The sequence below is a fragment of the Pinus tabuliformis genome, chromosome 1_1, assembly GCF_031772625.1.
Source record: "Pinus tabuliformis cultivar Carrire ecotype Pingquan chromosome 1_1, CPIR1, whole genome shotgun sequence".
Classification (NCBI taxonomy): domain Eukaryota; kingdom Viridiplantae; phylum Streptophyta; class Pinopsida; order Pinales; family Pinaceae; genus Pinus; species Pinus tabuliformis.
Window position 1 is genome coordinate 611,012,578 of NC_142297.1, and position 15,672 is coordinate 611,028,249.

A 15,672-nucleotide genomic window follows, 5' to 3' on the forward strand; every position below is an offset into this window, starting at 1 on the left:
TTATAATATTATTCATTTATGTTATGGTTTTTTATTATTATTTATTAATATGGTTAGTATAACTATAAATATTATAGTATTATTGGATAAAACTCCAATTTTGTTTAATAGTAGTTATACTAACCATTAGTTTTCATGGAATGATATAAGCTTATCTCTTTTACGTATAAAGAAACATTACTTTTAATAAGGATTACATTTGAGAGGCATTATGTTTCTTTGCATAGGATTAATGTTTGGTTAGCTTGACTATATATTATTAAGATACATGAAACTTACAATACATATTTATTATCATTTATTTGCATGCACATATTTAATATTTTGATGTCTAGTAAAACTATGCAAGGAAATCATAAAGACAGAAGGGACCTTAAATTGAACATTTGTTACTCATGTATAAATGTGACAAAAACTTTGGTGGAAAGGGAGTCTATAAGGTTAGGTCAATCTACCAATTCTCTAACAACAACAACAAAAAACACCAAATACATGTGATACAAAAAAATATAATATATATATATATATATATATATATATATATATATATATATATATATATATATAAAGGTTATATATTTTATAAAAGTTAAAGTATTTTGTAAGAAGACATGGAAGGGAGAGAGGTATAGGTTAAAACATCATCTTTATTAAAATTATTTAAATAAAGCTTATATTAAGATGGGTTATTCTTTATTATTGTGGTCCCACAAAATTTGGTGAACCACTTTGTTGAAAAGCTACTAAGGACAAAGTAAGGAGTTTTACACTTCTTAAATTGAATGCAAGATATTTAATTGATGTCTCCTTTTGATTAATGAATATGTTATAGTTTTTAACATACAATCTTTACGTTTCAACGTATAATAATAAGGCATACACGCATTAATATTATAGTTACAAATACAATATGATTGTGGGTTTAGCTAGATTTATGTTCAAATTCTTAAAGTTCCACCTTATTTCTAAAGTTATATATAACTAATTATGAAATCATTTTGCGTAAAATATGATAAAATGGATTATGAAATACAATATATTAGTAGTGGCCTATTAAATTTGATTAGAGTATTGGTTAGTATTGCATTCACTACTCTTGTTACCAAATTTCTTTGACCATATCTTTTGATATACAACAAATATTATTAAAAGGAAAGATCATAATTCTATTTTACTAAGTTTCTTTTCAATTTAAACTACATAAGATAGTATGACATGAAGATGCCCATAAAATCATGAATGAGATGGTATAAAGACCTCTCAATTTCTTAAATTTCAATTTTTCCCAATAATAACAAGTTTGATTTAGATTAATATTTTTGTCAGCTTTCTATTGAAACTTATTTAATAATGTCAAATGATCAATGTGCAAAGATATAGACATCCACCCTAGTATCTACAACTAAAGATAATGGTTTTGAGTGTTCCAACTCCACTTAGAGTTAGTTTTGGCTTTTAGTTTGGAGGATGGGGAATAACTCCTATGTATGAATGTGGTTGTGATTTTTTGGTGTACAACAACCAAATATTTTTACTTATGAGGATGAAACTGTTGAGAAAAATAAATATCGGTGTGACCTTAATGAAAAGGAAATGGATGAAAAGGAGCGCGGGGATGGAATTGATTCAGTGAATAGCCTTTTCAATACTCTTGATGGGGTTGAAACACCTAATGTCATTGACCTTTGAAAATAAGATGAAAGAATATGGTATGATAATGAACTCAAAGGAACACAACTATGTTAATGAGTTTGTCACCCATCACAAATTAACTGGAGTTTAAATAAAGTTGGGAATATTATCCATCCTTGCATCGTGGATGTTGTAAAATCTAATGACGTCAAAGACTTAACATTCAAGTATGAACTGATGCAACATGGAAAAATAGATCATCATGTTCCAAAAATAAAACATTATATCTTCCCGAATAAAGACTCCTAAGCTATGTTGTGATCATCTTAAAATGTTAGTAGACAAGCTATCTAGCAAAATTCTGCAAGCGGATCTCATTTAGAGACTTTTCCAGGAGTAGTATGCAAAAGTTCCAAAGTCCCTAGTCCAAGCACTTGACTAGATATTGAACCATCACCATGGGTAGCAAAACGAAAGAAGGGGAAGAAAAGGAGAAGGGTTCTAATCAATGTTTCAATCATTCTAAGGTAAAATTTTGTAAGTGGAGAAGGTACACAAAAATCACATTATGAGAATGATATGTGCTACCAACTAATCAATTCTAATTGTAAATATGCACACACACACCAATTGGTTTTATCTCATGATGGTTAGGAGGAATAATTGTTATCCTCCCCACTCAATGTCAATTTTTACAAATGACATTATGAGTTTCAAGCATATAAGACCAAAGTGTATGAGATCCCCTTATTTATTGGACAATAAACCCCTCCCCTACATATTCTACACCTTAAGATTTGAACCTATCAAAAAGTGCACACATATACATACATATATACCAACCTTTTACTTCAAAATAATATGAAATATTGAAGAAAAAAAAATTCAACATTAAATAAATCTTTATCTATCTTTATAAACAAAACAATAATCCAAAAAATAAACATATAATTCATTATTATTTTAATAATCTAATAAACTAACTCCTTAATTTTAAATTGTTCTTTGCATTTATGTTGCTCTCTTAAAATTGTGTTTAAGAGCAAGTGTTTATGATATAACCCTCCCCACATCTCATGATCTATAGGATTGATTCAAGTCAAATTAAATTTAGTTGAGTATCTTGAGTCCTTTCCTCCCATCAATATATAATATAATTAAAAGACCTTTAATTCAAAATGAATGTATAGTGAGTGTTAAAATTGTTTTTTACATTTATGTTGCTCTCTTAAAATTGTGTTTAACCGCAAGTGTTTATGATATAACCTCCCCACATCTCATGATCTATATGATTGGTTCAAGTTAAATTAAATTTTGTTGAGTATCTTGAGTCCTTTCCTCCCATCAACATTGAATATAATTAAAAGACCTTTTTATCCGAAATGCATGTATGGTGAGTGTTAAAATATTGAAAATTCAATTTTAAATAAATTTTCGTCCATTTTTATAAACTAAACGATAATCTAAGGAAATAAAATATCGCTTATTACGTTTTAATAGTATAATAAATAACTCCTTATGTTTAGGGTTGCTCTCTTGAAATTGTAGCTTTCAAGATAATCCTCCTCGCTTCTCCTAAGTTTTATGATTGGTTCAACTCAAACTAAATTAAAGGCGTCAATAATTTTGTTTTTAGGATGTTTCTCCAGTCCTTTCCTTGCTCTTCTCGTGAACGCTCGTTCCATTATGTAGTACCCACAAATTACCTCTACCCGCGTACGTTCGTTCCATTATTGTTTAGCTGTAAACTATCGCTGGGTACCGCGTATTTCTTTTATTGGGATAAATAAATCAGCGTTTTTGGTGATATGCCACCACGTGTCCCTACCTATTTATCACTAGTTATGAGGATTTAGGTCTAAATATTCCACCCCTAACCTCCCTATTTTGTCGGTCCTTATTGTTTCGTCTGAAAGATTACTTTCTAGAAAAAGTTCGGTGATACTCTATTTTGTCGGGGTCCTTATTGTTTTGTCTGAAATATTCCTTTCTAGAAAGAGTTAGGTCATACTCTATAAGGTGTTGAATCTCTTTCCTATCTGTTCTTGATCCCTCTTAACATTTTTACAAAATCCTGAAGACCGTGTCAGGTAAAAGTCGTTCAATGCAAGCACTACAAAGAACAGAAGACAACGTTATCCCATTTTTCTAAAGAGATGGACTTTTAGTAGAAAATAAATTTCAGACATAGCTGTCAGCCCAAATAACAGACAATGGACTACTTTCCTACCTTCCGTCAGAGACCTTTATATCTGACTTATGCATACAACTCATCTCTGACAAGTTTAATGAATTTGGCATCGATGACGCTGCCCTTAGGAACTCGGAGGGAGAGATTCTCCTTCCCCGGGAAACTGACTGGTGTAAAGACGAATGCGGGAGAAGCAATGACAAGACTCAGTGTATCTATCTCCTAGGGGACTTTGAAGGACCATTGGGTAGTTTTGAGCAGACGAAGCTACGATCTATTCTTAATCTAGTGATAAATAATCTAAAAATCTTCTGCGATAAGATTATAAGCTTTTGAATTATATTCCATTTGAAATTCTAGACTAAATTCTGGGTCCTGAGAAATTTTTCTGTCTAACATTTCCGTTTCTGTTCTCTGAATTCTTTGGACTAAGCTTTTAGAGAGGTCGAGACGTAAATAAGGATAATACAAATTTTCGTTCACTACAACTATGAGAATTAAGCTGATTGAAACCCGTACATTACTACACTAAATACATACAAACAAATTTCAGAAGAAGATAACTCAAATACAAATTATCTCTCAACCTCTCTGAGTCTATGAGAAAATATAAATGAAATATAATATTTACCAAAAGATATGAAAGCCTATTAATTATCTTGAACAGAAAACAATAATTTTAAGTATATAGTCTCGACGCATTATCTTGATTTCAAAAGAAGTTTTAGAAATACCTCCAAGTCCAAAGGCTGTGAATGGAGTTGTGCATTTGTGAAAGCAGTAATTCCTCCCACTAAGGAGCAGCATCCATATCCATCCGGGCATCTACCAGTGGACATTTTTGCTTCTCTTCTCATAACAAAAAGAAACACAAAAAAAAAGCAAGATAGGAAATATATTTTCTTTATGCATACCTTTTAGTATTTGTTCTTCATACAATAAAAAAGAAAATCTAACAATCTTCAACAAAAAGGTTATAAGTTTTTGAATTCTATTCAATTTGAAACTATTGTTTTTAAAATTAAGGTTTGTACAGAGATAAACAGGTAATTTTTTACCACTTCCAGAATAGAATGGGATCATACCTCTTAAGCAAGGCAAGAAATTGACGATCCCTGCACAAAAGATTTGAAGCAGGATTTCCAAGAAATGGCTCTATTTAACAATATTCAGGAATGAATACTATTCAATATGGAATTGCTATTTTTAAACTAATATTTGGACAGAGATACACAAAAGTTTTGACCTCTTATACAATGGATTTGGATTAGCCTTGTAAAGCGGGACATTGACTATTTATACTTTGGAAGATTTCAAGCACGAATCCCAAGAAACAATTTCTACACTAAGTTCTGGATTTCATGAATACTTTTCTGTCCAATTCTTTGTTTCTGTTCTCTGGACTAAACTATTGGAGAGATCCATAAGTAAATATTGGTAATACAAATTCTTTTTTTCTACATCTATGAAAATTAGGAGGATTTAAATTCATATATTACTGCAAGAAATACATATAATTAAATTTCAGCCATAAATATCTCAAATACAAACTATCTTTCTCTAGATCTATAGAAATATCTTTAAACTCGTTCCTACGATGAATATATATAAATACATATAACATTTATCAAAAAATTGGTAGATATCAACCAGAACATAAAGATATTAAAGACTATCCATTATCTTGAACAGAAAACAATAATTCAATGCATATAGTCTAGATATGTTATCTTGATCAGGAAACAAGTTTAGAAATACCTGCAAGTGCAAAGACGGTGAAAGCAGTAATTCCTTCCACTGATCAACAACGTCATCCATCCTGACATCTATCAGTGCGTTGCTTCTTCTCTTCTCGTAAGAAAAAAAGACGAAAAGAAACAAAAACAAGATAGAAAATATATTTTCGTAATGGAGACTTGTTAGCATCCTTTCTTAAAAACTATCTAACAATTCTCAACAAAGTAGTTGTAAGGTTTTGAATTCTATTAAATTTTAAACTACTTTTCTTAAACTAAGATTTTTAAAAAACACAGGTAGTTTTTGACGTCTTACAGAATGGAATGGGATCACCATGTTAAGACATTGACAATTCGTACACGGAATATTTGAAGTACGATTTCCAAGGCATACTAAGATTAAAGGATATAACCATCTTCAAGAAGTAGGTTATAAGTTCTTGAATTCTATCAATATGCAACTGCTCTATTTAAACTAAGATTTCGACAGAGCTACAAGTAGTTGTGAGTCTTGACCTCTTCCATAATGGAATTAGGATTGGCATGGTTAAGCGGGACACTGACGATTTGAAGCACGAATCCAACAAAAATTTTCAATATTAAGTTCCAGGTGTCATGAAACATTCTGTCTAATTCTTTATCTGTAAACATTTCCGTTTCTGTTCTATAAACTAAGCTATTGGAGAGGATCCAAAAATAAATACCGATAATACTTTTTTTTTTAACTCTATGCGGATTTAAACTAGCTCTGTTCTCTGGACTAAACTATTGGAGGGGATGCAAAAGTAAATTTCGCTATATCTACAAGAATTAAGCGGATTTAAACTAGCTTTGTTCTCTGGACCAAACTATTGGAGAGGATGCAGAAGTAAATAAAGATAATACAATTTTTTTTCACTATATCTATGAGAATTAAGCGGATTTAAACTAGCTCTGTTCTCTGGACTAACCTATTGGAGAGATCCTGAAGTAAATAACAAAAATACGAAACATTTGCACTATATCTATGAGAATTAAGCGGATTTAAACTAACTCTGTTCTCTGGACTATGCTAGTGCTTATGATTCAGAAGTAAAATTATCTTTCTCTGAATCTACGAGAAATACATGGCCTTAAACTCATAAATACAATAATAAATAAATATAACATTAAGAAAAGAAAAAGGAAAACTACATAACAACCAGAACATTTATAAACATACCAAAGACTATCAATTATCTTTTAAACAGAAAACAATATTTCAAAGTATATAGTCTCGATCCATTATCTTGATCAGGAAACAAGTTTTAGGAATACCTCGAAATCCAAATGCGGTTAATAAAGTTGTACATCTATGAAAGCGGTAATTCCTCCTGCTGAGCAGCAGCATCCATATCCATCCCGACATCTATCAGAGAATTGTTTCTCCTCTTCTCATACTGAAAGGAGACAAATATAAATAAACAAATAAACAAAATGTAACACAGACAGGCATAGCAGAAAATGTCCATTGGCCGGCCAGCAAACAGAACACAAAAGAACGGTGAAGGATCAGAGCAACCAAAAGTCTACACAAAAGAAAAGAACAAAATGAGACACAAGGGAAAATATCCACACATGAGAAATATAATAACAGAAAAACAGTGGAAGACCAAAGCAACCACACGCATAGAATCATAAACATAAACAAATGCACATCAAGAAAATCAATGAAAGAGCCGAAAGTTTATAGGCGCAGAGAAGAGAGGATAAATTTCGAGGCAAAGGCAAAGGAGGCAAGCATTATAAAGCCATGCCGCCGGATGCCTTTTTAAACAACAGCAGCTAAAAAGCCATGTCCCGCTCTCATTATGCAAATCAACGGTTATATCGAATGCCACGCAGATGTGCGTCAGAGAATATTCCACCCACGTCCCGTTCCCACTATGCAAATCAACAATTACATCGAATGCCACGTAGATGTGTGTCAGAGAATATACTACCAAGTCCCGCTCCCACTATGCAAATCAACGGCTATATTGAATGCCACGTAGATATGTGTCAGAGAATATTCCACCCACGTCCGGCTCCCACTATGCAAATCAACGGTTACACCAAATTCCATGTAGATGTCTGTCAGAGAATATTCCGTCCAGTTCCACATTCAACTAATTGATAACCCAAACGGCAATTTTCTATGGAATCATTTACCGAGGTGGAGGAATTGTCCGGACGGCAAAAAGAGGCCAGAATCCGGGTAAAAAAATTTCAAAAAATCTTGTAGAGGCAGTGTTTGAATTGTGTTTTTGATGGTGAAAATGGATTCAGCACCATCAAAAACGTCAAGGACACCTAAAAATTTTGAAGTTTAACAGCTATAACTTGGATTTACAAAAGTCCTTGCCGAATTTTCTCTAAATATAACCGGAATTTCCAAAACTTTCCGAGCAATTCCTCCGGCTAGTTAGACTACTACATATTCAATTGCCACGGGCATGGATACTCTAACGACGGGTGGCCAAGGTATTGGAGAAGTCACATAATGGCGGTGCTTTTTTAAGGGAACATCATGACAACCTTTTGAAAAACATAAAAATTCTTCCCATGACGCATTAGGGAAGTTATTTCGGACGAGGTTAAGATCTTAGTGACGTTAAGCATCTTAAGATCGCTGTGATTATATAATAAATTATTGGAAATATATTTAAATATTATAAATTATTGGAAATTTATTTAAGTTATTTTTTTTTGTCCCTTGGAAAAAAGTCGTAATTTCCATTAATAATAAGAAATTACATTTTGTAGATGTCGTAGCATATGCATATTGCCGCTGATAGCCTGTCAGACGAGTGATACAAAAATGGTACAAAAAACATGGTCTCCTCGCAAGGAGCGCTGCAAAACATCCCAAAAAATGGTGATTGTCTCTTCACAGAGAGATCGATAATCTGTACTATATGTTCAAGTGCATCATAAAAAGAAAGCAGACATAAATATTTACAAATGTTCAAAAACTATGATGGGATTATAGCCCCTGATGTGCGTGCAGATCAATGAAGGGTCTATGATAATGTTGGTAGAAAACTCCATCGATTTCTTCCTGAATTAACCAATCATCATCCTGCCTAAGCATTGCCTCCTTTGATAAGAAGTCTGCCCCTGAGTTGCGCTCCTTGTAAATGTGATGACAGACAAATGAATTAAAAGATGATATAAGTTTGTGAGCCTCAGCGAAAATGTGCCTCAGTGAATATGCAGAGCAATGTGATGTTTTATTTCACGAGTTTCACACTGTTTTGGAGTCCCCAAAAAGCTGAAGATGACTGCAATGTTTTTCTAATGCAAATGTATGAGATATTTTGCAGCGCATAGTTCAACGAAGTTATTAATGCCCCTCCCCAATCTCATTTGGATTTTGAAGCAGTGAGATTCATTAATATATAAAATGCCCCGTCCCTCACCCCCCCCACATCCCCCTTCCTGAGCACATCCATCAAAGTATGCCCATGGGATGGATTTATCCATGGTTTCAGGGTGTATAATTCTAGGGGGAGGGTTAGAGTCTTCTTCAGGAAGGAGGTCAAAGTCAGCGATGACCCTAGTCATTATGGAAGGCCAATGAGGGGCCTTAAGGTTGAATATTGACTGATTTCTAGCAATCCAAATAGTCCAGCACATAATTAATGGCATGTTCCTGTCCTTGCCACTGTGTCCACTACACCAATTGTTCCAAGCTTCAGTAATGTTCCTGCCCTGCCATGATTTGAGAGAAGGGTAGTGAGCTGTGATGAGATTCCATTGTTCAGTAGTGATAGGGCATTCAAGAAAAAGATGCTCAGTACTCTCATCATCCCTTCTGCAGAGGTGGCACCAGAAAGGTCCATAATATGATCTCTTCATCAAGTTGAGTCCAGTCGGGATCTTGTTGAACAATATAGTCCACATGAGCATGTGTGACCTAGGAGCAGCCTTAAGTTTCTAGAGAGCTTTCCACGAGTGCTCAATTTGTTGCAGTTTAACAGGTTCCATCAGCTTCAAATATCCATCCTTAGGCGAATATTTCCCATGTTTGGCGAAGGCCCATATAATCTCGTCCTCGCCATCAGTAATCCGAATATGGGCTTGTGTAAGAGCATCTGTGTAATCTTGCCATTCCTGATGCCACTGAGCGGGGAGATTAATCTCAAGGGCAGTTTTCCAAGCCTGTTGGAATAATGTAGTGTTGTTATGATCTACAATATGGCTGATATGAGAAATGCCCTGACTGGATAGATATCGTATCAGATCTACAGATAGTCTATGAGCATTGCCACATCCAATCCAAGGATCTGCTCCAATACGAACTGCATTACCATCTTGAATTTTCCAAGTTAAACCTTCTTGAATAAGAGAGATAGAGTTTATCACCGCCTTCCAAATAATAGAAATGTTGCTGCTGCTCCTTTGATTCTGCCGGACCCAGTCCATGATATTAGCAGGGCTGATATATTTTGCATAGGCTACCTTGGTCCATAGACTGTGAGATGAAATGAGCTGCCAACCCAGCTTTGCTGCCAGGGCTCTGGAAAAAATGTCCAATCTCTTTATACCCCAACCTCCCCAACGCTTAGGTATTGCAATGGTATCCCATTTAACCCATGTAAATAGTCTCCCCTGTTGATTGCCTTTCCACACAAATCTGCAGCATATGTTTTGCAGTCTAGCCAGTATTCCCCTGGGAATCCATGCCAAGGTCATCTAGTACACTGGTGTTGCTTCCAGGACAGCTTTGATAAGGACAAGCCTGCCTGCTCTCGAGAGGTACCGATGGTACCAGATATTAAGACGTTTTTCAACCTTTGAGATTAGCCAGATCCAATCTGCAATTTTGTATCCTTGAGGTTTCAACCTGTATCCAAGATATCTCAATCCATCTTCTATATTATGGAGAGTAAATGGAAAACGTCTTGTAGCAAATTGGATTTCATGCTGAGAGCATCCGGGAGCAGTCAAAGTAGATTGTTGACATTGATAGCCATACCTGTAGCCTGCTGAAAAAGGCCAAAGGAATTCTGAAGTGCAGATATATCTCCTATGCCCCCATTCAAGAATATAAGGACATCGTCCACAAAAAGAAGGTGAGTGAGGGTGCAATTATCTGTGATTTTGATGCCAACAATACGACCCCTTCTGTGTTCAACACTTATGATTCTACTTAGACCTTCCATGATGAGAAGGAACAATAGAGGGGATAGAGGGCACCCCTGCCTGAGACCTCTCTCCGCAAGGAAAAAGGGAGTAGCAGCACCATTAAGAAGTACATTGAATGTGACATTAGTAATGCAGCACATAATCCATTTAATATAAATAAAGGGAAATCCCAGATGTGTTAAAAGCATTCTAATGTATAGCCAATTTACCCTATCAAAAGCATTTGTTAAGTCAACCTTTAAAATAATGCCTTTCAGTTTTCTCAAGGGAACTGAGTGAAGTAGTTCTTGCGTTGTACCAATGGCTTCATGAATTTGTCTATGTTGGAGAAATGCAAATTGCTCAGGGGATATATGCGCCGAAAGGACAGGTTTGAGTCTATTGGCAATGATCTTGGCGATGATCTTATATAAACAACTGCATAGGGATATAGGCCGAAAGTCATTGAAAGATGAGGGATTGTCTGATTTGGGGATGAGAGCTATAAATGTTGATTTAATAGCGAGGACATCCTTCCATTCCTTTTGCATTCTTGCACCACTTTAAGTAGATCATTACCCAGGATGTCAAAAAATGCAATATAAAATTCGATAGTCCAACCATCCAGACCCGGACTCTTATCCTTCTTGAACCATTTAATAGTGTCCTCAAGTTCCCCCTTTGTCACTTCCTTAGTGAGCTCATCAACTTCCTCCTAATATTGGCTCCCAGGGGGGCCTTGTATATATCTTTAAAATGAGAAGTGGCTAAGTTAGCTAAGTCTCTGGAGATGTTAACAATGAGTCCTTGTTCATTCTGAAGCTCCCAAATAGTATTGATGGCCTTCCGACCATTGGCAAACTTGTGATAAAACTTGGTATTGTCATCTCCTTCTTTTAACCAAATCGCCCTGCTTCTAAGTCTCCAACTTTGTTCTCTGTCTTTCAAAATTTGAGTTCTTTGCTTGATGAGGGAGGAGATGTGATCTTTTTGTTCCTGAGAGGTATATGTGCCATCAGTGTTTGCTTCAAGGTGTGTGATGGCTTGCTCCGCATCTCTCAGTATGATGTCTTCTTGCTTCCTTTTCTTGTGCGCCCATGCTTTGGAAATGCCCTTTAAATCCTTAAGTTTGCGAATAAACCCATCAGCAGTGTCCTCGTCATCCCTAATCGGATGAGTTTGCCAATATTTAGTCACCAACTGTATATAGGAGGGATCTCGAAGCCATGAGGAGTTGAATTTGAATGGAGCTCTGATTCTGGGTATATTATTATCCAGCTCCAGATATATTGGTCAGTGATCTGATATTCCTCCTAAGCCAACCCATTGTCTGATACGGGGGTGTTCAGAGAGAAATTCTTCCTTGATGAGGAATTGATCCAATCTCCTGGCTAGACTGTGTTCACCAATGCGAATTTTTTTCCAAGTATATTGAATCTTAGCTGATGGGATGTCAATCCAGTGATGATCCTCCAACAGGTTTGTCATAACATCAGTTAATCCATCCACTTGTGCCAGGTGTCCCCATGATTCCATGAAACCCAAAGAGAAATTAAGGTCTCCTCCAAGAATGATGTTATCAACCTACATGAATGAGGTGCTGAATAACCGTCTCCAAAATACAACCCTATCTTGACAAGGACCATATACGTTGATTACTCTAATTTCAGTCTCCAGGGTTGTAGAGTATATGTCTGCCCCTAAAAAACCACCACCACCCCAGATACTCCTTAAATCAATAGTCCGGTTCTAAAAACCAATTGCAATACCTCTAGATCGCCCAGATGCATCCAAAGCATGGAATGTCCAACCCAGCATCCATGATTCCAGCAAAGGTGTGATCGAACTAGACATACTCAGGGTTTCTTGTAAGAAAATGATGTCAACAGAAACAGATGAAAAGATTCGTCGCAGAGCCAGTTTTTTGGCAGGGCTAACTAACCCTCGACAATTAAAGGAAAATATCTTCATGGAGGGGGAGGGGAGAGGGCATTCCTTGCTCTAAGAACCCTATCAATGTTTTTCTGTTTCCCAAGGGCCACCTCTTCCCCAGCCTAAAATTTAGCTCTGGTAAGAGATGAGGGGCAACCCTTGGTAGGCTTATGAGGAGCAGTAGAAGCCTCATTGTCCAAGCCAATTGCATCCAGCCCTCTATCTTTGGCTTTGGAGCGCAGAGGGTATCTTGAGGAGGAGGATACAAATGGGGAAGGTGGAGGATGAATGGGGAGTGGATAAGTGGAGGGATGATAGGAGGTGTAAGTTGGAGGTGGCAGAGGCAGGGTGCAGGACAGATAGGAAGACAGAGCCTGTCCTGCAGGATGAAGGATCAAATGATCCATCAAGGCAAAGATGGAAGACAAGGGGGAGTGTGCAGGGGGAACCAATGCATGATTATATAAATGAGATGAATGAGATGCAACATTACAAGATACGGGTGAGTGAGAAAAATTGGACATACCCGATGAGAAAGCTTCACCCTGGGTTGCCCTGGATCGCATCATTGGAGGAGAGGAAGGCTGGATAGGAGCCTTTCCACGCTTATCCTTCACACCATCAGAAGATGCCTCAACTGTATCACCAGAGGTCTTTAACTGTTCCTCTGTATGATCCACTACAGCAGGTTGTTGAGGCTAATCAACTGGGGGTTCCATATCCATTTCTTGAGCAATATTTTTGTCCTTTCGATTGAGTGGACAATCCATGAAGAGATGTCCAACCTGATGGCATCTTCTACATCGATATGGAATACCTTCATAATCTAACAGCTGTTTGCGCTAGGAAGATCTTCACTGAATTATGATATTCTCTTGCAGTCCACCTCTGGTATCCAAATGAACCAATAGCCTCGCGAATGCCATCATGCCCGTAGTCTGAAAGGATTTATCATACTCTATGTAGGTACCTAGCGAGTTTCCAATCCTTCTGAAAATGTCCTCGGATCAAAATTGTAAAGGCAGTCCAGGTAGCCTGATCCATATAGGGCCAACACCAATTTGCTCTGTCTCTAGGTCAAATAGTGGCGTCCAACGCTTTAATAACACAAGGGCATGTTCAAAGTGCCAATATGAAGAAAGGACCCAGTTCGTATGATCTGCTCTAGCAAATCTCAATGCGAACCATCCCCTCACAAATGTTTGAACAAATGGAATGTCCTCTAGGTGATGACCCAAATCTCTGATGCCTAGGTCTTCAAACAAGCTGCTGAGTAGTTCCGGCCTCTGATTTTGCCGAACAAAACCCTATCAGTGTAGTCCATAATATCACCCCACTGTATGTCCTCCTCAAGTTTTAGTATCATGTCGTCAGCCTTAGTCTTGAAGCATTTATGCTTCTTTAAGGGTCTGGGCGCAGAGGTATGTGGATGCTCAGAAACCCTCGTTGAATCACGGTCCTCAGTCGAAGGGTTAGGGTTTGTAGGAATTATACAGATGGCATTCGAGAGCGGTGGTACAGTGGTAAAACAGCCCGAGGGGGTAGTGGAAATGTAGGGGGGATTAGGGTTGATGTGCGGGGGCTCAACAGAGGGTACAACAGCGGATTGTTCGGCCAGGTGAGACGGCGGGTCCGAATTAGGGGCTTCCAATTCCGGGGAAGGGTTTATACAACCCATAATAAACCCTAATGAAGTCGGGGATGGTGGAGGCAATGAGAAGGTCGACCAAGAGGGAGGCTCGTCCGGTAGAACAATAGAAGAATTAGAAGGTCCAGAGAACTGAAAGAAAACATCAAAATTGCCATTAAAACATGCATTATGATTTAACATACTTTCAGAGGCAGCGTACGTGGACTGCCAGATAGAACCCTCCTCCAGTGGTTCATTCGAGTAATCCACAGCATCAAGGTCCATAATGAAAGTTGCATCGAGAAAAGAAGATAATTGCCTCGAACAAGCTGGCCGACGGGAAACAGCACCAACAGTGGTGTAACGGAAACAAAAACACAGTGAAAACGACGGGGAGCAGTAAGCCGGCGCGGAGGTAAATGGTAACAAGTAAATGATCAGGTAAGTCGCGGGTATTAGCGGAGGAACCCAAACACATAAGACAGGCGAGGCGAAGACCGAAACCCTCAAGCATAAAACGTAAAACGAGAATGTTTATGAGCCAGATGAATGCCGAGGTAACATAGGGTAGCTGCGGGGGAATGGCGGAAACGAGGGTTTCTGAGTAACTGCAACAGTTTCAGAGCTGGAAGTGAACAGATCACGGATAGCAGCACTGTTAAGAAGGGGACAAAAGCTGACTGTCCAGATGGGTGCAGAGGGGTCCATTGGGACCCCCACCTATAAACAAATAATCATGCAGAAACAGAGGCAACAAGCAAAGGAGGGAGTCAGAATCTTGGGGAATGACAGGCTCAAGCAGAGAGGCGGGAAAAACAAGGAGAAAACACAAGTGGAAGACAATGAACCAAACAACAATACAATAATCAAAGGCAAATAAGATGAGGGTTTGGAAGATAATGAAGACAGAAACGCTTCAGGACAAAATCTGACAGGAAACAAGGAAAAACAACAAGGAGCAAACGGGGAGTCCACAGACAGCAGGCGGGGGAACACATAGAAGGAAGGGGACACAAGCTCGAACCCCAATAAAGACTCAACAGCAAACGGTATTTGTAAACCTAGGAAAGCTGACAGCCTCAGAGTTGTAATAACGGATCCAGAGATACAAACCTATCGAGAGCACATGACAAAACATGCAGTCATATCCAAGTTCATGGGAATGTGGCCAACTGAAAGGGCCTTGTGTCAGTGGATCAGACAACATTGGAAGCCCAGAGGAGATGTTAAACTGCATTTGGGAGCCAAAGGTTTCTTTACAGTTGTGTTTACTAACCTGGAAGACAAGGACAGGATTTTCGATGGAGGCCCGTATTTCATGGCCTCAGCTGGTCTATACATGCGACCATGGAAACCGAACTTTGTTCCGGAGAAGGAATCTTTCACTCAGGTTCCAGTGTGGATCCGCTTGTTTTCTCTCCCGA

General features: G+C 37.5%; 1 protein-coding gene across 1 annotated transcript; it reads right to left on the bottom strand.

Annotated features, from left to right (window-relative positions):
* Positions 1–10,254: 10,254 nt before the first annotated feature.
* On the bottom strand, positions 10,255–10,724 carry LOC149214758 (uncharacterized). The gene is made up of 2 exons (XM_089389498.1): positions 10,538–10,724; positions 10,255–10,433 (listed from the first exon to the last, which is right to left on the bottom strand). Exons 1-2 carry the CDS (start codon positions 10,722–10,724, stop codon positions 10,255–10,257), a joined length of 366 nt encoding a protein of 121 aa, XP_089245624.1.
* Positions 10,725–15,672: the final 4,948 nt, after the last annotated feature.